We start from the raw sequence: 27,738 nt of genomic DNA on the forward strand, positions 1-27,738 counted from the left end.
AGTTGAGATGGTCTGAGTATTCCAATTGAAGGCTGGAAACATAATTGGGGATAAGAGAAAAAACCTCTAATGTGCTTAATAATTTGTTATAATTTGTTGATGGTATATCAACTCTTTTAAACTATGTAAATCTTTTTGTTAATAGACCTTTATAGCAATTTTAGTTTTTATAGTAAAATTTGAATGAAAAATAGAGTTCCCGTATATCCTTTGCCCCCACCCCCACTCCAGTCTTTCCTGTTGTCAGCATTTTGCTACCTACACTGACGTATAATTATCACTCAAAGTCCATAGTTTACATTAGGGTTTATTCTTTGTATTGTACATTTTATGAGTTTTGACAAATGTATAATATATATCTGTCATTACAATATCATACAGAATAGTTTCAGTGCCCTAAAAAAATCTCCTGTGGTCCACCTATTTATTCCTCCCTCCTTTTTCTCCCCACCCTTGCCTCTCCCTTCCACCCAACCCCTGGCAACCACTGGTCTTCCTACTATATTCATAGGTTTACTCTTCTGGAATGTGATATGGTCAGACATATATAATAGGTACCTTTTCAGTTGACTTCTTTCACTTAGCAATATACTTTCAAAGTTCCTCATATCTCTTCATGACCTGAAAGCTCATTTCTTTTTATCACTGAATAAATTTCATTGTATGAATGTGATACAGTTCATTTATCCATTCATCTGTTGAAAGACACCTTAGTTGATTCCAAGTTTTGGGAACTATGAATAAAGCTGCTATAAACATTCATAAGCAGGTTTTTGTGTGGACATAAGCTTTCAACTTATTTGGGTAAATACCAGGGAGTGTGATTGCTGGATTGTATGAAAAAAATGTATTTAGTTTTGTAAGGAACTTCCAAACTATCTTCCAAAGTGGCTGTACCATTTACATTCTCACCAGCAATGAATAGGAGATCCTATTGCTCCACATGCTTGCTAGTATTTGGTGTTATCAATATTTTAGATTTTAGTCATTCTGTCAGAATTTTTTATAATTTAAAAAAGCTGTTTTTAACTTTTAAAATACAGTAGACCCCGACTTGGGAGGTGGGGGGGCACACACACTGGTTCAGTGGAAACTCTCTCCAGCAGAGGTTTCGGGACCATGGAGGAGAAGAAATGAGTTGACCTGGACACTGATTTCTGTCTGGGAGGAAGAGAGGTGGCAGTTCTCTCTGGAGGAGAAAAGCCCCGGACTTTCTTTTCCTGTGCCTTTTATTGAGAAAGGTATGTATGGGCATGTACATTCAGGATACATAAATCACCAATCAGCTTCAAGTGCTCGGATTACTATCAACAACTACTGATTATGGATAACAATGCAAGGAACACAGTGAACATTCTAGATCAGGGTTCAGTGAACATTCTGGAGTCAGATGACTACCAGGTGCAGGACTTCATATGTTTTTAAGGCTTTGTTCTCGGACATTCTTATTTATATTAAGCAACTGATAGGAAAAACAGAGCAAGCTTTAAAGCAGAGTACACATTCTTTAAGTCCAATTCCCACGGGAACCCTCGGAGTAGTTATTGGGTCATGCCTGCCTTCTAGCCTTCCTGGTTTTCTGGTCAAGACTTACAGGCCTCTTTCAAGGCCTGGCTAGTGGCAAAGCTACAGTTCCCGATACCACACAAAGTGGTCCCCCACACCTGACAATCAAATAGTTTTTAAATTTTTGGTTTTGTGTGAGGTGAAATCCTATTCCACCAAACGTGACATTCCAACTTAGCATTCTTTCCTTATAAATGAGTTTGCCCTCTGAGAAACTTCCTTCCCAACTTCCCAGAACTAAGGTTTCCTGTCTGAGATAAGACTAATAATAATAGACTTAATTTTAAAGCATCAAAGACTATTGTTGCTGAGAACCTTCACATACCAGAGATTTTGCAAATTATGTAAATCTAGGAGCTGGTTGAATATGCTAATCTGGTGATGAGGAAAGAACTCTAAGCTAAAGATGCCTGTTTTTTTAAAGTCATTAGCATTATGGAAGATGCTTGAAATATTGAACTGCATGTCAATACTCATAATGAATATGTAAAATGAGATTGGTAGAAGGCCAAGGTTGCAACCTAGAAACATGGACTTTTAAGTAATAGAAGACGAAACTAAGAAGATACAACCAAGAGGTAGTAACCATCATTTAGGTACTTAAAACTTAGATGACTTTTCATTACATCTCATACAGATGCTGCAGTAATGGTAAAATTTTAACTCTCCACTGACTAGGTATTAATTCAATAGAAATCATTTTTTTTGGAAAAATGAATACTTAAATTAGTCATAATATGGCCATATATGTAATTTTGAAAAACATATGCAAAACCAAAATTTAGGACCCCAGGAACTTGTCCTATTAAAAACAGGATTGGTTAGCACTCACAGACCAGACTGAGTGCTCTGGGTAATGTTCTCCTGTGACTGTGTCAGAAATCAAATTAGAAGGAAAGTCTGTTGAAACACTGCCTTCTTTATTGTAGTGGCAGTGGTTCTTAGGCTTAGAACAACCCCAACAAAGGGAGTGATTGCTACCATTCAGATGAGCGGACATTTATTGACTTTATTCAGGTTATCTTTATAGATGAAGATTATAAACAGCCCCAGACTTCAAAAAAGCTAAGGATTTAATAGCCACAGGAAGGAAATCTGTTCTGAAATATTCAGAGTGAGTGCCATGGGAGAATCACAAATAGTACATAAAGTGGTGGAATTAAGTACGATGGAATCTTTGATGATGAGGTAATATTTGAACTGGGTTTTGAAGGCTAGGAAGGATTTAGACAGTTGTAAAATAGAAAGGGAATTCCAAATGGAGACAAAGGACGTTGAGAACCTACGGCATGTTTGGGCACTCGCAAGTCGCCAGAAGAACAGGGAGTGCATAGTGCAGAATAGGTTACACAGGTAGGACTATGCTGGATCATGAGAGTCCTTAAAAGTTATAATAAATAATACTAGAGGCAGTCACTGGAATGTTAATGAAGAATTACAAGAGCCCTGTTAGGGCCAGAGACCCCATGTTGCCTGCCCCATAACCTGCCACCTGAGTCAGGCCTTGCAAAACAGGCTATGGCCGGTGGTCACTGTGTTCTCAGGAGCTGTGGCCGGCAGTCACACAGGACCTGAGCCACCACCTGTGCTGAAACAAAGAGGGTCTGTGTCGCTGGCCATGCACCCAATCACAAGTTTCCCCATTAACAAAGATGACTAAGGCATAGCTGGTGTCCTGCTGAGAGCTAATTACAGCCCCATTGCCCTTTTCCCTCTCCCTTAATCATTTTCCAGAAACAAGGACCATAAGTCTCCTCACAGCTCTTCCTAATCAGAGGACATTGTTCTTTCGCAAACACCTGTCCCCTGGACTCTAGAGCTGACACATCTCCCTGAGGATTTTCTCCATGCCCTTAAAGATCCCTCTACTCCAGTGGTTCTCAATCTTCCAATTGCCGCGACCCTTTAATACAGTTCCTCATGTTGTGGTGACCCCCAACCATAAAATTATTTTCATTGCTACTTCATAACTGTAATTTTGCTACTGTTATGAATCGTAATATAAATATCTGATAGGCAGGATGTATTTTCATTGTTACAAATTGAACATAATTAAAGCATAGTGATTAATCACAAATACAATATGTAATTATATATGTGTTTTCCGATGGTCTTAGGCGACCCCTGTGAAAGGGTCGTTTGACCCCCAAAGGGGTCGCGACCCACAGGTTGAGAACCTCTGCTCTACTCCATCCTTTGGTGCTGCAGTCTGCTCGGACTCAGCCACCTGTTTGAACATCCCTCAATAAAGGCTTTGAACTGGTCCACCCACCTCCTCCCTTCTTCCATGCACAAACTTAACAAGCCAAGGTGATCTTCACAAAGAACCCTTTCAGCATATGTAGGTTGGGGGGAATAAGAAGAGTGTTTCAACAAGAACCTTAATTTTAGGAAGATTGGTTTTTAACTTTTTTTTCTTGATTGATAGTGGGCATGGAAACCAGAATTGAACAACATCCTTAGAAGCCTATGTAAAACTGACAAGTAAAACTATCCAAAACTCCCACAGGTATGTCTGTGGAGCACAGTTCTCAAGTCTAGAAAAATAATTTCATCATCACAGAGAACTTTTGTTTTCAATCCTAATGAACTGTATGTTTTGGTAGATTTTGGTCTTTCAAGACAGTTAAAACTCTGACTCCAAAAAACCTCCGCTGCCTTGCGGCATACCTCTTCAGGGGAAAGGCTAAGGGAGTAAACCCCGACAGAAAATCTGGAGCCGGAGTCCCTAAGGCGGTTTGACGTTGTAGTCAACACCGGCAACTCCTGCGGCGCACCTGAAGCCAAGCTGTATTGACTCTGTCTTTCCCTTGGACCCTTCAGCTGCGAAGAGAGGGGGGGTCTGCTGCTTGGGCAACAGCAGACCCTCCATATCACCCTGCCCAGGCTCTGTAGCTTCAGCTTCACTGGAGAGGACACTCCAGCGTCATCACAAGATGTCGATTCAACACGGGAGGAGACAGATACCATGTCACTCCCGAGTCGGACTGCACAGCCATTCTCAGCGGTGCAGATAGACTCTTAAGAAGCTACACCATCGTCTCTCGAGACGGACGGCTGCCGACGACGACGAATACTTAATTTTTCACATTTCTTTTATTAACAAAGACATAATTTCCAATTCACTCAAGCATTTGAGGTGTCAAGTATTTACAAAGCTCAGTTAATATAATTCTAGCCAAAAGAAGAGAAATACCAGAATTTGGCCTGTGGCACATATTTTCAGGTGTTTTGAAATATTGAAAATAACCTATGTCCCATCTATCCTAACTTAAGAAGTATTACCCTTTCCCATACTTCTGTGGATCCAAGTTGACACTTAAGTAGAACACCCGCTCGCTATGCTTCTGAGATTTGTGGAATTGTGAAGAATAACTGACATATACCTAGCTGCCAAGAACTACTTTTTCCTTCATATTTAAGTTTCTTTTTTTATTGCAAAGAGCAATACAAGCCTGTTACAGAAAAACCAGAAGATACATATACCAGCAGAAAGAACATTTCAAAAAAATCTTCCAAATCTTTTTCTATGCAGATATACATGCAGCCTTATTTAAACAAAGACTCATTCTGTATTGCTTTTATTACTGTTTTCAGTGTCAGTAAAGAAATTCCTGCAACCTTGTTTTCAATAACTGCATCATATTTCATTTGAAATTTTATAACACTCAACAAAGTAATCCCTTATGATTGGATGTTTGAGTTTCCAACTTTCTGAAATTACAAATAGCTTTGCCTTGACTTGACTATCTAGTAACTAAATCTTTATGCACATCTTTAATTATTTTCTGGGGTTACAGTCCCAGAAGAGAAATTGTTGGGCATGCATACCTGAATGACTTTTGAAAGGTAGTTGTTGTAGTGAATGTTCTCACCCAGGAGTTTGCATTCTAATTGGGAGTAAAGATGCATACAGGTGTGGGGGAAAACACTTTAGTATTAGAAAGTAGCAATGCTAGGTGAAAAATGATTAGACCTATAGGAATCTGAGGAAAGAAATAACTTTTAATAGGAAGCATAGGTACCTGTCATAGGAGCTGAGGAATTAAGGATGCATCTTGAAGCAGGGGAGAACCCAGAGGGAGGGAGGAAGTGCCATGCTCACAGAGAGGCACAGTGGGAACACACAGATGTCTCTGATCTCCTGAGTAAGAGCCATGTGAGGAGTGAGTGCCTAGGAGGGGACAAGGAGGAAGGCTGACCCTGGTGCCTTAACTCCAGGTGTTCTTCCTTTTTTAGTTTCTCATGAATGTAACAGACTGCCTTCTTATTCTGGGTAACTAGGTAACTAAAAGTACCTGAAAAAATTAAATGTTGTAACCAGGAAATCAAACTTACTGGAAAAACAGTTTAATTTCTGAGAGAATTTTTAGGTTTAGGTTAATAGATTTTAGAAAGTAAGAAAGTTACGTGTATTTTATTTAAAACTCAATTATTAATAATATATTAAGAATTTAAAATAGAAATCATTAAATTTTTTCCCCTTAATTACTAGAAATGAGTAAATTGGCTCAAATGTTTACTTTGACTATGGTGAAACTTCTATACACAATTTTCACTAAAATTTCAAAGTCATTGAGGTAGAATTTTCCAGTTATTGGTTTAGATTACATATTACATTATAATATTTTTCTTTGAGTTTTCTTATATGATTAGGTCTTTATTTATTTATTTATTTATTTTAACTGACACAAGGAAACTGTTAAGGGCAGTGTGTTTGCCTTTATTTTTCATTTATTCAACTGATTTTTGTGATTTCTTACTTGATCCGAGCCACATGCTGGGATACAAAGGTGAACAAACACATTCCTTCCCCTCTAGGAAGTTGTGGTCTGGTGGAAGAACTAGAAAAGTAAATGAGAAATAGAAAAGTAAGCAAATAAAATTCACTGTGAAAAGAGTGTGTACCATAGGGCTACAGAGACCATCTCGTATTTATACAAACATGCAGAAGAGGGATTTTTTAATTATAAAAGGTAGTGTCAACGTAAGAAAGTCCAAATATGGAAGAATTTTTGAGTTTATCTGAGCCAAACTGATGACAATTGCTGGGAAACTAAACCTCAACAGGCTGAGAGAATGCTCCAGATAATGGTGGTTTTGCACCTTATTTTATACATTACAATCAAAAGAGGAGGCATGAGAGGGGTTGCAGGAAATCCACTGGTGATAGAATAGGGAGAGGGAGAAAGCAAAGTAGGGGGAACTTTGGGATTGGATAAAAAGGTAAAATGACAGACACATACTTCTTCTACATGGGTGGGTACAGGATAGTTAACAGTCAACAATTAACTCAATAGCAATAACTGATTAGGTCTTTAAATGACACACTGGGAGTCATTACTTAAATCTCTTTATTATTTGGATTATTGAAAGATTAATAGCTCTGAATTCTTTTGCTTTGGTGGTTTTGTTTTTACAGCAATAGTGGGTCTTTGGGTCTCTGAGCCATGCTTTTGCTTTTTAAGTTGAGTTTTATCAACCAATGTGTTGTGCTCTCTTGATGCTGAGCCATTAATTTGGTCCTTTTGACACTTACCTCATACATTTGAAGAACAGGGAGAGAGTTCAGCACTGTGAGTCAGACAGAAGTACTGATATAAAAATAAGAGGCAGAGCTCAGGTTCACATTCGTGGTCCCATTTTGTAGGCCACTATGGGGTTGTCATTTCATAATGTGAGCTCCTTACCGCCTTTACAATACACTTTTTTTTTACTATTGTGTTTGTTTTATTTATTTTTTAATAGATTTTTTAAATTGTATTTTTTCCATTGCCATTTATCCCCTTTATACCCTCATCCATCTCCATTCAGCCTCCTCTTCCCCACAGTCACCACACTATTGTCCATGTCCATGAGTTCTTTTTCTTTTTGGCTCAATCCCTCCACCCCTAATCCCCACCTCAGAATTCTATGAGTCTCTCTCTGTTTTGCTTGTTAGATTTGTTTGTTTATTAGATTCCACATATGAGTGGAATCATATGGTATTTGTCTTTCTCTCACTGGCTTATTTCACTTAGCATAATGCTCTCCAGGTCCATCGCAGCAGTCACAAAGGGTAAGATTTTCTCCTTTTTTATGTCTGAGTAGTATTTGTATAAATGTCCCATAGTTGTTTTATCCACTCATCTCCTGATGGACTCTTGGGCTGCTTTCAAATCTTGGCTATTGTAAATAATGCTGCAGTGGACATGCTTATGTTCTTTCGGGTTAATGTGTCAAGTTTCTTCAGATACATTTCCAGAAGTGGAATCGCTGGGTCCTAAGGCAGTTCCATTTTTAATTTTTTGAGATAACTCCATACTGCTTTCCATAGTTGATGCACCAGTCTGCAGTCCTACCCACAGTGCAGAAGGGTTTGTTCCCCTTTCTCCACATCCTCGCCAGCACTTGTTTGTTGATTTATTGATGACAGCCATTCTGACAGGTGTGAGATAGTATCTCATTATGCTTTTAATTTCCATTTCTCTGATGATTAGTGACAGTGAACAGCTTTTCATGTGTCTGTTGGCCATCTGTATGTCCCTTTTGCAGAAGTGACTAGGGTCTTTTCCCATTTTTTAATTTTAATTTTTTTACTTTTTGGTGTTGAGTTTTATAAATTCTTTATCAATTTTGGTTATTGATCCTTTATGAGATATATCAGTGAATATGTTCTCCCAATCAGAGAGTTGTCTTTTTATTTTGTTGATGGATGCTTTGCTGTGCAAACACTTTTTAGTTTGATGTACTCCCATTTGTTTATTTTTTCCTTTGTTTTCCTTGACTGAGAAGATATATCAGAAAAAGTACTGCTGCAAGCAGTGTCCGGGATTTTATTGCCTCTGATTTCTTCTTGGATTTTTATGGTTTTGAATCTAACATTTAAGTCTTTAATTCATTTTGAATTTATTCTTGTGTGTGGCATAATAAGGTAGTCTAGTTTCATTTTCTGCACGGATCTGTCCAATATTCCTAACACCATTTTACTGCATAAACTACTTATAGTGCATTGTATGTGTTTGCTTCCTCTGTCAAATACTAATAGACTATAAAGATGTGGGTTTATTTGGGGGCTCTGGATTCTGTTCCACTGATCTATGTGTCTGTTTTTATGCCAGTACCAGGTTGTTCTGATTACTATGGCCTTATAGTTTGATATCAGGTAGCAGGATCCCTCCAACTTTGTTCTTTCTTGGGATTGCTGTTGCCATTCATGGCATTTTGTGGTTCCATATAAATTTTTGAAATATTTGGTCTAGTTTTGTGAAATATATCATTGGTATCTTATAAGAATTGCATGGGAATATAGATTTCTTTGGGTAGTATGGACATTTAATTATGTTAATTCTTCCTATCCATGAACACAGTATGTGCTTCCACTTACTTTTATCTTCAGTTTCTTTCTTCGGTCTCATAGTTTTCCGAGTACAGGTCTTTTACATCCTTGGTTATATTTATTCCTATTCTTTTTGAAGCAGTTGTTAATGGGATTGTTGTTGTTGTTGTTTTAAATTTCCCTTTCTGATAGTTTATTATTGGCATATAAAAATGCAGTTGATTTCTGGATATTAATTTTGTATCCTGTTACTTTACTGAATTCATTTATCAGTTTTAGTAATTTCTAGGTGGGATCTTTAGGTTCTCTATGTACAGTACCATGTCATCTGCAAAAAGAGACAGTTTTACTACTTCCTTTCCAATTTGGATATCTCTTATTTTTTTTAGTCTGATTGCTGTGGCTAGGGCTTCCAGTACTATGTTGAATAAGAGAGGTGAAAGAACATCCCTGTCTTGTTCCCAATCTTAAGGAGAACATTTGTAGTCTTTGCCCATTGAGTATGATGCTGACAGTGGTTTGTCATATATGGCCTTTATTATGTTTAGGTATGTTCCTTCTATTCCCACTTTGCTGAGAGTTTTTATCATAAATGGGTGCTGGATTGTTATCGAATGCTTTTTCTTCATCTGTTGATATGATCATATGGTTCTTTCCTTCATTTTGTTTCTGTGGTGTATCACATTTATTGATTTGTGAATGTTGTACCAACCTTGCATCCCTGGAATAAATCCCACTTGATCATGGTATATGATCTTTTTGATATATTTCTATTTTCAGTTTCCTAATGTTTTATTGAGGATTTTATCATTTATGTTCATCAGGGATATTGGCATATAATATTCTTTCTTTGTAGTGACTTTATCTGGTTTTGGAATTAGGATAATGCTGGCCTTTTAAAATGTGTTGGGTGCATAAATGTACTAAGGTTATATCTCTTTGTTGGATTGTACCCTTTATCGTTATGTAATGTTCTTCTTTATCTATTACTATAGCCTTTGTTTTTTTAAAGGTTTTTATTTATTTTTAGAGAGAGGGAAAGAGAAAGAAAGAAAGGTAGAGAAATATCGATCAGTTGCCTCTTGTACACCCCGAACTCGGGACCTGACCCACAACCCAGTCATGTGCCATGAGCAGGAATCAAACAGGCAGCTTTTCAGCTTGCAGGCTGGCACTCCACTGAGCCACAATAGCCAGGACTAGCTCTGGTTTTAAAGTTATTTTGTCAGATGTAAGTATTGCTGCCTCATCTTTTTTCCCTTTCCATTAGCGAGAAGTATCTTTTTCCATCCTTTACTTTTAGTCTGTGTGTATTTTCTGTTCTGGGGAGGATCTCTAGGAGATAGCACATATATGGGTCTCGTTTTCTTATCCATTCAGTTACCCAGTGTCTTTTGTTTGGAGTTTTTAAGACACTTATATTTAAAGTGTTTATTGATAGACATGTATGTGTTGCTGTTTTTTTTTTTTTTAACTTTTTAAATTCTTCTTAAAGCAGGCCATTTAACATTAGTTGCTATAGTGTCTTGGTTGTAACAAACTCCTTTAGCTTTTTCTTGTTGGGATGTCTTTTTTCTCTGATTTTAAATAATAGCCTTGCTGGGTAAAGTAGCCTTTGTTATGGAGCCTTTCTTTTCATCACCTTGAATATTTCATGTGCATCCCTCTGGCCTGAAATGTTTCTGATGAAAAATATATGACATTCTTATGGGATCTCCCTTGTAGGTAACTTAACTGCTTTTCTGTTACGGCTTTTCAGATTCTATGCTGTCTTTAAGCTTTGCCATTTTAATTATGATGTGTCTTAGTGCGGCCTCTTTGGATCCATCTTGTTTAGGGCTCTCTGTACGTCCTGGATTAGTGTGTCTTTTTCCTTCAACAGGTTAGGAAGTTTTTAGTCATTATTTCTTCAAGTAGGTTCTCAATCCCTTGCTCACTCTTCTTCTGATATTCCCATGATAAAGATGTTGTTATGCTTCATGTTGTCCCAAAGGTCCCTTAAATTATCCTCATTTAAATAATTATTTTATCTTTTTGCTGTTCTGATTGGGTGTTTTTTCCTGCATTGTCTTTCAAATCACTGATGTGACCTTCTGTTTCATCTAACCTACTGTTCATTCCTCCCAGTGTTTTATTTACTTCAGATATTGCATTCTTTATTTCTGTCTGGTCTTTTTTTTATGGTTTCTATGTCTTTTTTCATGCTGTTGAGCATTCTTATAATCATTACCTTAAACGCTATATCTGATAAATTCTTGCTTCCATTTCATGTAGTTCTTCTACTGGGGAATTCTCTTGTTCTTTCATTTGGGGGCCTGTTTCTTTGTCTTCCCACCTGCACTGCCACTTTTTGTTTGTTTTTGTGTGTTAGGTAGATCTGCAAAACTGGTGCACACCTATGTCAGACGCTGCCTGTGACTGGCCCTTGGCAACCTGTTTGGAGCTATCAGCTTGTGGCTCTCTCTGCTGGGCCTGTTTACATGCTCACAGAACCAAGCTGTGCACCAAAGCTGACTTTTACCAGCACTGCCCCAGGGGAGGTTCATCTAAAGTCTCAAAGGTCCCAGATATCCGCATTCACCTGCAGGTTTTCTGTTATGCTTAAACAGTGAAAGTGCCTCCAGCTCTATTCCTCTGTAGCCTGGCTCAAGCTCCACAGGTTGGTACAAAGAGAGGGATTCCTGCGGGTGGGGCTGTTGCTTCCCCTCAGGCTGATGCAGTGTTGAAGGGAGAGCTCTGCCCATGAAAGATAGTTTCTGCATTATGGGGAATGGTTCAGCACAGGGATCCTGGCAGCTGACCCTTCAACTCTCTCCCCAGAGTCTGCTCATGCGGCTGTAGACCATTCTGCCCTCCCTCTCCCAGAGCACAGGGTACATGGCTGAAAATGAAATTTTGCGTGTTGGCCCTTTAAAAAGCTGTCTGCATCTTCAGCCATATATCCCTGAGGACAGAAACTCTGCTGCTTTTCACAGCAGGATGTTTGGGTTTCTTTCCCAGTTCTGGTGCTCTAGACTGGGTTTAGACTGAACACTTCTCGAGGGGAACATCCTGGCCACTGAAATATCCCTCTGGAACTTCAGCTGCCACCCATGGGAGCTGAGCCAGCCCTCTTGCACCTCTGTACTTCCTACCAGTCTTGATGTGGTGATGTGGCTTTTTTTCCAGTAAGTCCCTGGTTATACAGCTTCCCTTCAGCTAGTCTTCAGTTGGTTATTCAGGCTGATTTTTCTATAATTTAGTTATAATTCTCTGGTTTGGTCCTGGGAGAAGGTTAGTATAACTTCTGCCTATTCCTCTGCCATCTTGGCTCTCCTGTAATACACTTAATTTGTGAAGGAAGCTCTTTGGTTAGTTACGGCTGTTTTTTACCTGCATTTTTCTTTCTTTTAGCAAACCTATTATGTTTAGAATTTTCCACCATATATTTGCTAAACTGTACAAATGATGTGCTTGCATAAGGTACCTAGTAGAACTATTGATTGAAAGGTACAAGAGTTCCACCCCAACCCATGCAGCACTTGCAGGAAGTAATTCGAGAACCAAGAAACTAGAATTCACTATTACATACAGCTGGACTGTTAACCAATCACAAAGAAGTACCAGTGTTTATTAATTAGATGAAATTAGCTCCGGTGAACATCATTAGCTCCTGTGAACATCAACTAGATGGGGTCAGAATTCTTCTGCCTAAATCTACATGATATAAATAAACTAGGTGCTTTTGTAGTATCATACAATTTGGTTTCTCCCCACCAGCTTTGAGATATAATTGATATAGGACATGTAAGTGTAAGGTGTACCTGTTGATTTGATCCACATATATATTGTGATTACCACCCTAGTGTTATCTGATACCATCACATACCGTTTTTGGTGTGTTTGATGAGAATTTTAAAGATCTACTCTCTTAGCACCTTAAAAATATATCATATAGTATTGTTAACTATAATTATCATGCTGGGGCTTCCGATCAAGACGAAAGCATAGGTAGACATACTTCGCCTTCTCACGGAACCATAGAAAGAATTACAATCAGATCTCAAAAACAAATAACCACCAGAACCATCAGAAAATTGAGCTATATGGAAGTCTGACAACAAAGGATTTAAAGAAGCCGCATTCATCCAGATGGGCATGAGGGGCAGAGTCGCGGAGATGGTGGGGAGAGGTAGTGTGGTTCGGACAGTCAGCAGTGGTGGTGGAACAGATGGTCCCACATTCACACGTGGTAGATTAAAATTTGGTGGAATACCCTGGAAGTGACCACACAACCAAGGGTCCCAGCACCAGGAAGATAAACCTTCATTACATCTGGCTGTTAATACCATGGTGGTTGGGGCAGTGGAAGAAAATGCCTGATTTTCGCCACTTAAAGGGTCCACATGGTCTTAGAACATACATAAACTCCAGAACAACAACTGGAAGGGTGCCAGTCGCCTATGGGAAGTGGGTGAAGTGACTGGCTATGGGGTGAGTGCTGGGCAAATGGCCAGAAGCCAGGCAGTGGCTTTGTCTCCTCTCCGAGCCCCTCGCCACAAACAGAGCCACAGAGTGGTAAAGAGGGTTGCCCAGCCCTGGCAATTGTGTAAGGCTCCACCCCACATAATTTACAGATAGGTGTCTTTGCTGCACAGGCTACACTGCTAAAACAGGGAGTAAAAGCAGCTTCTACCTAATACACAGAAACGAACAAAAGGAGGCTGCCAAATTAAGGAGGCAAAGAAATATGGCCCAGATGAAAGAACAGAGCAAAACCCCAGAAAAAGAATTAAACAAAATGGTTGGCCAACCTTTCAGATGCACTTCAAAATACTGGTGATAAGGATGCTCAGAGAACTCATAGAGTATGGCAAAAATAAAATAAAAATGAAGCTTACACAAAGTGAAATAAAGAAAAAAAAAAAAATACAGGGATCAACAGTGAAGGGAAGGAAGCCAGGGGTTCAAATCAATGATGTGGAACAAAAGGAAGAAATAAACATTCAACCAGTATGGAAAGAAGAAACAAGAATGCAAAAAAAAAAAAAAACGAGGAGAGGCTTAGTAACCTCTGGGATAACTTTAAACGTACCAACATCTGAATCATAGGGGTGCCAGAAGGAGAAGAGGAAGAGCAAGAAATTGAAAACTTAGTTGAAAAAACAATGAAGGAGAACTTTTCTAATTTGGCAAAAGAAAGAGACATACAAGTCCAGGAAGCACAGAGAGTCCCAAACAAGTTGGACCCAAGGAGGACCACACCAAGACACATCATAATTAAAATGCCAAAGTTTAAAGATAAAGAATCTTAAAAGCAGCAAAAGAAAAGGAGAGTTACCCACAAAGGAGTTCCCATAAAACTTTCAGCCGATTTCTCAAAAGAAACTTTGCAGGCAAGAAGGGACTGGCAAGAAGTATTCAAGGTGATGAAAAGCAAGGACCTGCAACCTAGATTACTCTATCCAGCAAAGCTATCATTTAGAATGGAAGAGGAGAAAAAGTGCTTTCCAGACAAGGTAAAGCTAAAGGAGTTTCATCATCACCAAGCCATTATTATATGAAATGTTAAAGGGACTTATTTAAGAGAAAGAAGATCAAAACTATGAACATTAAAATGACAACAAACTCATAACTATCAACAACTGAATCTAAAAATAAAAACAAAAAACTAAGCAAACAAGCAGAACAGGAACAGAATCATAGGTATGGGGATCATTTGGAGGATTATCAGCTGGAAGGGCGAAGGGAGAGAATGGGGGAAATGGTGCAGGGATTAAGAATCATAAATGCTAGGAACAAAATAGGAGTATGTTAAGGATAGCATAGGAAATGGAGAAGCCAAAGAATTTACATGCATGACCCATGATCATGATCTGAGGTGGGGGGCATTGCTGGAGGGAAGGAGGTACTGGACAGAGGGAGCAAAGGTAGAAAAATCGGAACAACTGTAACAGCATAATCAGTAAAATTAAAAAAAATAAAATATACTTTAAAAAGTTACCATGCTGTACAGTAGATATCCAGAGCTTATTTATCTCGCAAGTGAAAGTTTGTACCCTTTGACCAACATCTCCCTGTTTCCACCATTGCTTCCCACTCCAACTTTCAGCACCTGATAACCATCATCCTATTCTGTTTCTGAGTTCAGCTTTTTCTGATTCCACATGTAAATGATATTGTGCAATGTTTATCTTTCTCTGACTTACTTCACTTAGCATAATGCCCTCAAAGTCCATTCATTGCCACAGATTGGAGGATTTCCTACCTCATGGCTAAATAATATTCATGTGTGTGCATGCACACGCACGTGCATGCATGTGCATATGTGTATCACATCTTCATTATCTATTTATTGATGGACACTTAGGATGTTTTCATATCTTGACTTTCATAAATAATACCATAGTGAATGTGGAAGTGCTGAAAAGAATATGGATCTTTTCAAGATCCTGATTTCATTTCCTTTGGGTATATACCCTGAAGTAGGATTGCTGGATCATATGGTAGGTCAATTTTTTATTTTTTGAGGAACCTCCATACTGTTTTCAGTACTAGCTATGCCAATTTACATTTGTAACAATGGTACACAGACATTCCCTTTTTCCACATCTTTGTCAGCATTTATTCTTGTATTTTGATGATAGCCATCTAACAGGCACAGCATGATTAACGGTGTCAAGCATCTTTCCTCTTGTCCATTGATATGTCATCTTTAGAAAAATATCTATTGCATTCCTCTGCCCATTTTTAAATCAGATTGGGGAGGTTTTTGCTGTTGAGTTGTATAACTTTCTTAAATAGTTTGGATATTAGCCCTTATCAGATGTATGGTTTGCAAATGTTTTATTTCATTTTATAGGTTGCATATTCATTTTGTTGATTGTCTCTTTTGTTCGCAGAAGCTTTTTAATTTTTTGTAGTCTCACTTATTTTTTGCTTTTGTCACTTGTGCTTTTGGTATCAGGTCTTAAGTTCAGGTCTGATTTAAGGTCTTAGTTTTAAGTCTTTAATCCATTTCAAGTTCATTGCTGTGAGTGGTGTAAGACAGGAGTTCAGTTTTAATCTTTTGCGTATGCTTATCTAATTTTACTAATGCCATTCATTGAGTCGATTGTCTTTTTCCCCATTGAATGTTCTTGGCTTTCTTGTCAAATATTTGTTGACTGTTATGCCAGAATTTATTTCCATGCTCTCAGTTCTTTTCTGTTGATCTGTTTTTATACCAGCATCATACTGTTTTTATTACTGTAACTATAACGTAGTTTGAAGTCCTGATGTGTGATGCCTTCAGCTTTGTTCTTCTTTCTCAGGATCACTTTGGTTATTTGGGGTCTTTTATGGCTCCGTACAAATTTTAGGATTTTTAAAAAATATTTATTTGAAATGCCAGTGGAATCCATAAATGGCTTTGGGTAAGTATGGCCATTTTAACAATATTAATTCTTCTGATCCATTACCACAGGGTATCTTATTTGTGTCTTCAGTTTCTTTCATCAAAGTATTGTAGTTTTCAGATACAGACCTTTCATCTCCTTGGTTAAATTAATTCCTAAGGATTTTATTGTTTTTGATGCTTTGTGAATGGATAATTTTCTTTATTTCTTTTTTAGATAATTCACTATTAGAGACACTACTAATTTATCTATATTGCAATTTTCTTGAATTTATGTATTCTAACAGATTTTGGTGGAGTCTTCAGAGTGTTTTGTATATAAGATCATATAATCAGCAAACAGTGACAGTTTTACCTCTTCCTTTCTGATATGAATATCCTTTATTTCTTTTTCTTGTATAATTCTCTGACTGGAACATCCAGTACTATGTTCAATGGGAGTATCTTGTTTTGCTCCTGATCATACAGGAAAAGCTTTCAACCTTTTACCAAGGAATATGATATTAATTGTGGACTTGTCATATAGGACTTTTACTATGTTGCAGCAAGTCCCCTCTATATCAAATTTATTGATTTTTCTCATAAATGGGTTTTATGCATCTTTTGAGATGATCTTGTGATTTTTAACTTTTATTTGATTAATGCGGTGCATCAAGTTTATTGATTTGGTTATGTTGAAACATTCTTGCATTCCAGGGATAAATCCCACTTGGTCATAGTGTATGGTCCTTTTAATGTGCTATTGAATTTAGTTTGCTGGTATTTTGTTGAGAATTTTTTACATTTATATTCAACAGGGATATTGGCCTATAGTTTTTTTATAGTCTCCTTGTATGGTTGTGGTATTAGGATAATGCTGGCCTTGTAAGATGAGTTGGGCTACATTCGCTCCTCTTCTGGTTTTTGGACAAATTTGACAAGAATTACTCTCTAAATGTTTGGTAGAATTCACCAGTGAAGCCTTCTCTGGTTCTGAATTTTTGTTTGTTGGGAAATTGTGATTAGTGATTAGTGGCCTTATTTTTTATGGGTCTCTTCAGACTTTGTTCGTTGTTAAGTTTCTAGAAATGTATCCATTTCTTCTAGGTTATAATAGTTGTTGGTATAGTTCATAGTACAATCCTTTGTATTTCTGTGTAATCAGTTGTAAAGTTTCCTCTCTCATTTCTGAATTTATCTGAGTATTCTCTCTTTTAAGTCTAGCTAAAAATTAGTCAACTCTGTTTATCTTCAGAGAAACTAGTTTTGTTGATCTTTTCTATTGTTTTTCTGGTCCATATTTTATTTATTTCTACTCTGATCTTTGTCATTTCCTTCCTGCTGGTAATATTAGGCTTAGTTGTTTTTTTGTTTTTGTTTTTTCTTCTTGTTCCTTGAAGTGTAAAGTGAGGTTTATTTGGAATATTTTTCTTACTGTAGGCATTTATCACTATAAATGGCCCTCTTAGAACTGCTCTTGTTGCATTGCATATGTCTTCATATATTGTGTTTTCTTTATCGTTTGTTTCAAGATTTTAAAAAATTTCCCTTTTGAGTCTATCTTGAACACAGCAGTTGTTCAGGACTTTGTTGTTTAATTGCCACATATTTGAATTGCCCAGTAATTTCCTGCTACTAATTTCTAGTTTCATACCATTATGGAAAGAAAAGATACTTGGTATGATTTCAATCTTCTTCAGTTTGCTAACACTTATTTGTGACATATCATATACTCTATCCTAAAGAATATTCCATGTGCGCTTGAGAATAATGAATATTTATTCTGCTGCTGTTGATTGGAATGTTCTGCATATGTCTATTAGGTCCATACTTCTTTTTCCCTCTGGTGCAAGAATTCTTAAGCTTATATGCCTTTTCTTAATCCTACAACACACCAGGCCAAGTCTTGACCAGTTCCCTTTTGCTTTCCCAAGGGTATCACTAAAGCTGAAATTTGTGGTCTCTTCTTAGCCCACAGGTTTAGGTTGGCTGTCTGCACATGCTCACCAATCATCTACCAAGGCTTACTTCATTGCAGCTCTCAGAACCCCACACAGGAAAGTGGTCACAGGGGTGTGGGAGGGGGTATAGGCGAGGCATCCAAAGCACTGGGGGTGCCCATGGGCTAGCTGGAGGGATCCACGGGGGAGGCATCATCAGTGGTTCGTGGGTAGGCTTGTTGAATTCTGTGAGGCAGTTAGTAGGGTCCGTATCTTTTTAATTCCCTCAGAAAGTTTTATCTGTTGCTCTCCTGGACTCTTCCTTACACCCCTCCGTCATGCAGCTCTGAGTAAGGTGAGAGAGAAATAGACCTCTCTGGCAGCTGTATTTCCATATAGCTGGAGAAGCCAGGCACCACTCACATGCTCTCACTTTTCTCCATAGGAAAATCACAGGCCCAGAAAACCTCTCTTGGCTCTCAGCTGTGCTGCCTTGGGGGAGGGGTGATGTGAGTAAAGTCAACACTGCTCCTCTTACTCTCTCCTATGAATCCAAACTCATACTTTTTGCTCCAATTGTGTACTGGAATGTCACTGGAAACCAGAACTTCCACAAAGGCTCCCTTGTCTATGGGTGATTGAGACAGTGTTTTCCCATAGCCAAGAGGAACTAGAGCTAGTTCATGGGACATTGCAGGGCTCACAGTTGGGACCAAGGTTTATATGTTTATTATCCAACACACAATTATGTGAGACTCTTTCTGGGTCCCTGGGCATATAGTGCTGGATCCCACAGCTCCTACAAAGGCTGGGTGGGTGCCAGATTATTGTTGGGAGGGGAAGTGAACCAGGAATGTGTTATTCAAATGTGTGCTGATGTCACTCTCTAGTGCCATGCTACTTAAAAGAGGTCTTTTCTGAAGAGACCAGATTGTGACCATATTTTGCTCTCTGTTTACTAAATGTATCTAAATGCAGTACATTATCCACCACCACCCCCTTGCTTTTGGGTGAATTACCCATAGAATGTCTATGTTTTTATTATGGAAATTACCACTTATTTGCTGTGGGAAGTAGTATAAAACACCTTTCTAGAATTTGAACTGGTCCACAAAGCAGCAAAGCTGCTACTTGTGAAGATATTTGGGCTACATAAATTTCCCATCTTTCTTTTATTATCTGAACCAGCTATTTCCTGCAGGGAATATAATGTGAAGAAGCACATTAATAAAGCCCACTAATTAGGCTGATTCTGATTAGCTGCTTTGAGATGCACTTGAAGTACAGGCAGGACAAAAGTAATTATTATATGAAATAAGCCATGGCACTCTAGCCTAGTGGAAGAGGCGCAGACCTGGCCATACTCAAGCAGATTAAGACTCAGTACGTTTGAGATCCAAGATGGTTGCAGAGTAGCTGGAAGCTGCATCTACTTGCTCCCAGCCCCAGACTATCTTGCAGCTAAACCACAGAGCAATCAACTCGAAAACCCAGCTGAGTGAGTGAGAGTATGTGTGAGTCAGCATGTACGCAGACAAATGTGTGGACACGTGTGTGAATGGGCGAGAGCCCGCCCTCCTGCAGGGCACTTGGGAGCAGGCAGCCCAGGCTCTCCTGGCAGAGTGGCCGCCACCGCCATTGCCTAACCCAGCACTTCTGGCTGCGCGGATTTGGGGTGGGAGCTATTTTGAGGAATTTAAAGTATCCTCCTCAGTAAGAAAACCTCCAGGTGCCCCCACACCTGGACGCCCAGATGTGTCTCTCTGCCCTCCGCCCCCAGCAAGGCCATGCCCCCCACTACCACAAGGAGCCAGAGTCCGAGGCCTGCGGTACGTAAAAGTACTTAGGAACAGGACTGAGTCTGAGAGGGAGCTGTGGACCGGCCCAGGCACTGCCACCCGTGGAGAGAGGTGGCAGGGCGGTGCTGGCTGCAGAGACCACACCGGGAGACCCATGCGAGCACCCCGCCACTGCCCCATGTTCTAGCAGTACTGCTGGGTTCTTCCCAGTGCATCCTGGAGAGAGTCGGAGAGAGACTGTATAAAATTGTCAGAGGCATCGGCAGGCATTTTGGGGAGGTGGAACGTGCGGAGAACAACCCCTCCAGGGCTTCATGCTGCAGTGTAGGGGCCACATAGAAACTTTTAGAAGAGAAACTGAGAGAAAATTGAGATTCTGCAGGGACCCTGTGCTTGGGCATGCGAGCGTGGGCAGTGGCTCTACCAACAAAGAAATCAGAGGGGACTGTGGGACCCGACCCAGCACAGCTGGAGAGCAGGGGACTCCGCATAGTGGAGAGTTTGGGCCCAAGTCTCCTGCAAAAGCAGCAGGCCAGGAGCTGAATGCCTGAGTTTCCCTGCAACCAGGCAGGTCCCCTCTCGGGCAGGCATACCCATCCCCCACTGTGGGCTTACAGGCTCTGCAGATCAGTGAGACCAGGCTCAGGAGCCCACAGGGAATAGGAGGAAAGGCTCTGAGAGGGCCCTTTCGGAACTTCTACCAGATACTATGAACTACACTGTTCCTTGGCCTGGAACCCACTGAAACCAGCAGAGTAGAGAGATTAGAAATAGGTGCAACAAGGGGTTACCTTAGAGCTGCCATCTGTGCCAAGCAGGAAAGAGCTGCCTCTTTTACACAGACTGGCCCCCTCACAGGAAATGGACGGCTAATTCACCAGAAACCATACGTTATTGGAAATAATCTGGGACAGACCAAGACGTGTGGCAAGGGGGCAGGGAAACACTCCTACCATCTTCCCTACCATCTTCACAGCACCCCCAGGAGTGACCCAGGGAGTCCACCCTCCCAGTCGTACCAGGGGCCCCCGCTGGAGGCAGGTGGAGGTGGTACTTGCAGTGCTCTTTAGGCATTAAATGAACCATTCCTGGACCCGATGCTGATGGAAGGCCGGCAGGGCAGCACAGTGGAAACCAGTCAAGCCTAAAGGAGAGAAGGAGACAGCCATAGGCTGTGGATCGCTGGTAGTCTTGAACAGGCTGCCTAGGGCTAGACTAGGACATCATCTGACATTACCAGGGGCAGATCCAGAAAGAGAAAACAGTGCAAAACTCTGGATTTTGATAAGACGAATTCTACCATGGTCTTCATTATCTGCATTATTTTTTCGCCTGCATAGCTATTTCACATTCATTTCTCTTTTTTTAATAATTTGTTTGTTTGTTTATTTATTTATTTATTTATTTTTAGAGAGAGGGGAAAGGAGAAAGAGAGGGAGAGAAACATCGCTGTGTGGTTGCCTCTCACTCGCGCCCCCAACTGGGGACCTGACATGCAACCTAGTCATGTGCCCTGACTGGGAATTGAACCAGCGACACTTGGTTCACAGGCCGACGCTCAATCCACTAAGCCACACTAGCCAGGGTTTTACAGTCATTTCTTTTTCTACAATTATGTTCCTCTTATTTCACTAGTTTCTTTATTTTAGTTTATTGCAAATCTCATATTTTACTCCTCCCTTCTCCTACTCCATTTTGTCTTCTTGTTTTTGTTTTACATTTAATTTTTCACTCGCTACGACTTATTTCTACTGCACTCTTACTATTTCACCACCCTGTGGCCTCTCAAAACCATTTTTCTTGTCATTAGTCATCTCACACTCTTTCCCATCCTTAAAATACCAGTATTCTCTTTCCACCTTTATTAATCTTTGCTTGTTGGTTGTTGATATGGTGGTGGTGGTTGCATTTCTTCAATTTTATTTTTTTATCTTCATTATTTTTATATTTCAAATCTCAGATTTTACAATTCCCCTCTCCTCCATTTACCCTTTCTCCTGCCCTTTATTTTATTTTAAATTTCCCTATTTCCCTTTCTTAGCCTGGTTTTCATTCTTCATACTTATTTCTTCTCCCTCTGTCCTCTCAAAATCACGTTTCTTTCCTTTAGACATCTCATGAGCTTTTTTTCTTTCTTTTTTCCTGCTTATTTTCTTTCTACCTGTATTAATCTTTCTCATTTATCGCAGATATTGCTGTGGTGGATGTCTTTCTTCCATCTGGTTCCTATTTTTTCACCATTAAAAAAAATTTTTTAACCTCATATTTCCCTTTTCTTACTCCATTTTGCCTTCTTTCCTCCCTTTTTTATTTTTGACATAAAAATTATTTTCTTTCTTCCTTTGCCTTGTTCCTACTCTCTACTCTTTATTTCTCCTCCTGTACGCTCTCAAAACCATTTTTTCTTTCAGTTACTCATCTCATTTTCATTTTTCCTTTCTTACAATAGTCTTTTATTAACACATTGCGTACGTGTGGCGAGAATTCTCGTCGTTTCTAAAAGGCATTTAAATTCTCCAATACGCAACATGTTAACATGTGCTCATTTGTTCTTGATAGTGTGCTTGTGGGTGGAGGTTATTTTTGTAAGTGTGGGTTTTGTTTCCCGGGTTGGTTGGTTTTGTTCTAGCAGCACCGGTACAACAGCATACAAAGGTGGTGGGTGGTGTGACTCTCAGTCAGCCAGCCAGAGGGAAGAACCCACAAAAGATTGACCCAAACAATAACTAAAACCCAGTTACAACAAGAGAGCCCACACAAGTGGCATAAAGGACAGCCCAAAATATCCAGCTCAGGAGATCAAGGAGAATGCACCACAGAGTCCCACAGGTATCCTACCATAGAAGGCCACCTGACAAAGAAAGGGTGTCAAAAAAGATCAAGCTAATACACAGAATAGCAAGAAGAGTCACCTAAAATGGGGAGACACAGAAACAACCCCAATTGAAAGGAAGGGAGGAATCTTCAGAAAGAGTGCTAAGTGAAATTGAAGCAAGAAATCTATCAGACATAGAGTTCAACATTATGGTTATAAGGATGCTCAAGGAGCTCAGTGAGGATTACAAGGAACTCTTTGGAAGCTATAAGGAACTTACTGGGAACAGTATCAGCATGAAAAAGGACATAATAACTATGAATAAGAACCAGGAAGAAATGAAGAATACACCAGAAGGAATTAAAAGCAGGCTAGATGAAGCAGAGAATCAAATCAGCAAGTTGAGGGAGAAGGTAGAAAAAAACACCCAGGCAGTGCAACAAAATGAAAAATAGACTCAAAAAGAATGAAGAGGTTTTAAGTGAGCTGCAGGACATGAGTGGATCAAAAAACTGGTACATTTACGCAATGGAATACTGTGCAGCAGAAAGAAGAAATTCCTACCTTTCATGACAGCATGAATGGAACTGGATAATATTATGCTAAGTGAAATAAGCCAGGCTATGAAAGACAAATACCATATAATTTCACCTGAAAGAGGAACTTAATGAACAAAACAAACAAATGAGCAAAATGAACCAGAGGCATGGAAACAAGGGACAGACTGACAGCAACAGATGGGGGATGAAGGATAAGGGTGGAAGGAAAGGGAAGGGTATAGACAAGGAACATGTATGAATGACCCATGGACATGGACAACAGGGTTGGGACTAACTGGGAGCAGGGGGTGGGCTCGGTGGAGGAAGGCAGAGGGGGAAAAATTGGGATAACTGTAAGAATAACAATAAAATATTTTTTAAAAAGACTCAGTACTTTTTTATTAAGGCCTCTTTCCTTGATGACTGAATTCCCTTCATAGAGAACTCTTTTCATGTTCATCTTTCCAGGCACTACAGTAGTCCCTCTCTATATTGCGGTTCACTTATCACAGCCTCACTGTATCACAGGACTTTTAAAATATTGTATTTACCTGGTTGCTGTGGCTCAGTGGATTGAGCATCGGCCTGCGAGCCAAGTGTCGCTGGTTCGATTCCCAGTCAGGGCACATGACTAGGTTGCACGTCACGTCCCCAGTTGGGGGCGCGAGTGAGAGGCAACCATACAGTGATGTTTCTCTCCCTCTCTTTCTCCTTTCCCCTCTCTCTAAAAATAAACACACAAACAAACAAATTATTTTTAAAAATATTTATTTATCGCGGATTTTTTGCTATATCGTGGGATTTTGCGGTACTGTATACATATGTTGTTAAAGTTACGTAATTTTAAGAGTATAGAATATGTTTAAGAACTTAAGTAGTGTTTATAAAAGTGTGGGAAAGGTTAATAAGGGACTGGGAACGGTTTATAAGTGTGTGGGAAGGGTTTATAAAGCCTTAAAATATATATAAATACTAAAATAAATGTAAGGGTCCTATTTCGCGGATTTTCACCTATTGTAGGGGGGTCTAGAATGTAATACCTGCAATAAGTGAGGGAATACTGTATTTAAAAATGCAGTTATTTGTGGATAATCTCAGAGCGTTGGCTAGTTTGTCTTTCTTCAAATGGCAAAGAGTACGGCTGCAGACTCAGAGCATTGGGCACTTATGGGAAAATTTGTTTGATTTCTTAATTAATCTGTTCTCCAAATGTTGACTAATGTGAGTCAATTCAAATTACTTTCAATTGCCTGGCTTTGGGCTGAATTTAGTGTCACTCAGATCTGGGTGTGAATCCCATGTGTGTAATATGAGTCTAATCATTTAACCTTTCTAACCTCATTGTAGAATGAGGTTTATGCTTCCCACACCAAGGATTTTCATGAAGTTAAATGTAATCTGTGTAAAAAATGTAGCACAGTGCCAAACCCTTAGTAAGCCTTTAATAAATGGTTGCTACTGCTATTGCTAATAGATGGGATTTTTATTTTGTTTTAATTTTGTATCCAGTAATTGGGTCATCTTTGAACATGATGATAGTATCTTAAAATGCTTTGATATGTTTTGCTTTTTAAATGTTTACTGTATCAAGTGATTGCCTCTATCTTCATAAATTAGCAGAATATGACAGTAATGTTTATTCTTTCTTAGGACTGTGTTGGGGCCTTAGATACAGATTATAAATGGGAAAATTTGTTTGATTTCTTAATTAATCTGTAACTTAACATTTCATGTTATGTTATACCCATGATCTATACATCATAATTCAATGCAGCAGATAATTGAATTAGCACCTGATATCCTAGTATCTGTTAGCTTACAGACTGCCACCTACCTAAAGGATAACCTAACTTTTAATAGAGATAATTTGATGAGGCAGCACAAGCACAGATTGGAGCTCCTCTGAAGCCAGACTATGGACCTCTCAGTATCCTCAAATTGTGGATAATACATCTATAGTTTTCTAGAATTATTGTGAGGATTGGATGGGACAATGTATAGACTCCCCTGCACAGTGCCCAGTGCATGATGGTTCCTCTCTTCCTGTCCATTAATGGGAAGGTACTTAAGTATGACACAGATATCCTGAAGTTGTTATAGTTTCTTTCTCTTTTGAATAATAATGTCACTTTACCAACTATTTTTTACTTATAATTTTGTCCTATTTTAAGTGTTTGATTTCATAATAATGAACTTCATTATTTATTATAAAGTAAATCATTGGATTTGTTCTCACCAGTGATACTAAGAAGAAGCAGGGAATGAGGAAAAGGAACAACAGTGAAGTGGAAGACACAGGACTCACAAATCATAACAGAAAGAAGGTGAAGTGGGAGATCATAGAGCCGTTGGATACTGGCCTGTCTTTAGCAGAGGATGAAGAGCTGGTGTTGCGTCTGCTCAAAAGTCAAAGCTAAATACGTCCTGCTCTTGTCTTCTCCTTGAAACCTCTGGTCATGGTTATGTGGGCAAGAAGCTGAAAAAGCAGTAGGCTTTGGGAAACTTGGATAACATGAGTCCCGAATCCGGAGGACCCATCCTCCAGGCAGCAGTGAAAATCTTTCTAAGCTGCTTTCACAGGATATATTTGTGCCGTCCCAGTGCACACTCAGAGTGGGGGTGAATTATAAAATTTCCCGCTCCAATTTTTCAGCTTGTGCTCTCTTAGAGTTTTATCCATGGGTTCCTACATCTTGTCATTGGAAATACTTTCTTTGTTTTAATAGTAAATTCTGGAGACCTTGTTTCATTGTTAGGATATCCTTTCTTGCTTATGTTACAGAAGTGTCTATGTGCTATTAAGTAAAATAGCTCACAGTTTTGTTTATTTAAAGCCTTTAAAGAGATGGAATGTGATGGACCAGCCCTAAGAAAGATTGAGTATTTTTGAATTGAGATGATTAATAATAAACCTATTTCCTATAAAATTATTGTTTTCATTGTGTCCATTAATATGAAAGCACTCTCAAGGGAAGGTTCTTAAGATTAAACTGCTTGGCCGATTTCTGAAACAGTCAATTTTACATATTTTTAATTAGCTTTCTCAAAGATATTATTTAACTTAAACTTGGCAGATTTGCTCACTGTCCTTTATGAAATCTATAGCAGTCCTGAATCTAAAACTTTGTGATCTAAATCCTGATCACATGAGGTAGTTTGTAGGCCTCCTGCAAGTGCCCTCACAGCCATGAGACACCTCTGAGAGGTTGGGGAGAGTAAAACCAACACATGGAGACAAGCAAGTGCGAAGAGCTGGGGAGAGACCCTGATGGCATTGTGCTTCCCAGTTAAGTCATGGGTCAGAACTTTTTTTTTTTTTTAATTAAAAAATTTCAATTTGTTTTCACGTTTTTCCTTTGTGTTGCTTCCAAAAGGAAAGGAGAATGTGGCTCTGTCACTTGTGAGCTTGCTCTTCACCCACAGCCCCAGGGCCTGGGCAGTTCTGGCACCCCTGCCTGCAGGCTGCCCAAGAGGGCCTGGGGCATGGGAGTGGGAGGTGCAGAATTTACATGCAGCCCCCACGGCTGGGGCATAACTTTCAGTTTTGCATAAACTACTTTGAGTTGTGTTCTTCCTGAAACTGAATGGATCTTGACCTTATTATATACATTGTAGGGGATTTTAGTTTGTCAACTTTGAAAACTAATGCAAACATCAGAATAATGTTGAAAGAACATGGTAAATTATATTGTTGTTTACCAAATATTCACTCCAGGCCCCTCCCTTCCTTTGGGAAGCATATTTTTTAGATGTCGTTGATACTGATTTGGCAGTGTAACTTACTTTAGCCCTTGGAATGTGTCTTTGTGTAAGCAGAGGCTTTAAGATGCATTTTTCCATCTGCTCTCTTCCCCTTTTGCCTTCCATCATGGTCCAAAGAGAGACCACTGCTACTACAGGGGAATCTGGCGAGATTGCTGGGGAGTGGGGAGGGATCCTGAGGCAGCGAGAGAGCGGGCCCACTCCCCAGAGAAGGGAGTGCTGGCGGGGGTGAAACCCTCCTACCCACTACGGGATCATGGCAGCAGGAGAAGGGGCAGAGACCCTGCACGGCCTGATAAGCATGGTGAACGTTAGCCTGGATTGGCTGAGAAATTGGATGATTCCACCGCCCATGGAATTTGGAGGCCCATGATTTAAATAGAAGGTGGGCAAAGTCTTGCCCTCCTGTTCTCCCTTGCTCACCTGGTCGGGAGCTGGCTCGCAGGGGCTAAGTCCTGCATGCTGCGCTGCGCCTCCAGCAGGCTGGGTGGTGGTGGCCCGTGGGACACTGTGACTCCATGACGCGCTGTCCCAGTTATGCCCCTTCTCTTGCTCTGAGATCAATACAGGGGCATGCAGTGTGGAATGCATGCCCCCCATGGGGTGCGAGCTGTCTTGGCATGGAGCGCCAGTGGATCCGCCCTG

At 39.7% G+C, this 27,738-nt stretch overlaps 1 protein-coding gene across 1 annotated transcript in view; it reads left to right on the plus strand.

Moving 5' to 3' along the window:
- Nucleotides 1–26,258, plus strand: part of LOC150018872 (putative ATP-dependent RNA helicase DDX10) — a 324,877-nt gene extending 298,619 nt beyond the window's left edge. The window contains exon 18 of the mRNA XM_090265897.1: nucleotides 25,571–26,258. Coding sequence (XP_090122023.1) covers nucleotides 25,571–25,748 — 178 coding nt within the window. The 3' untranslated portion in view covers nucleotides 25,749–26,258. The remainder of the gene's footprint in view (nucleotides 1–25,570) is intronic.
- Nucleotides 26,259–27,738: the final 1,480 nt, after the last annotated feature.

The sequence above is a fragment of the Furipterus horrens genome, unplaced genomic scaffold, assembly GCF_987537825.1.
Source record: "Furipterus horrens unplaced genomic scaffold, mFurHor1.1.pri manual_scaffold_2, whole genome shotgun sequence".
NCBI classification, from domain to species: domain Eukaryota; kingdom Metazoa; phylum Chordata; class Mammalia; order Chiroptera; family Furipteridae; genus Furipterus; species Furipterus horrens.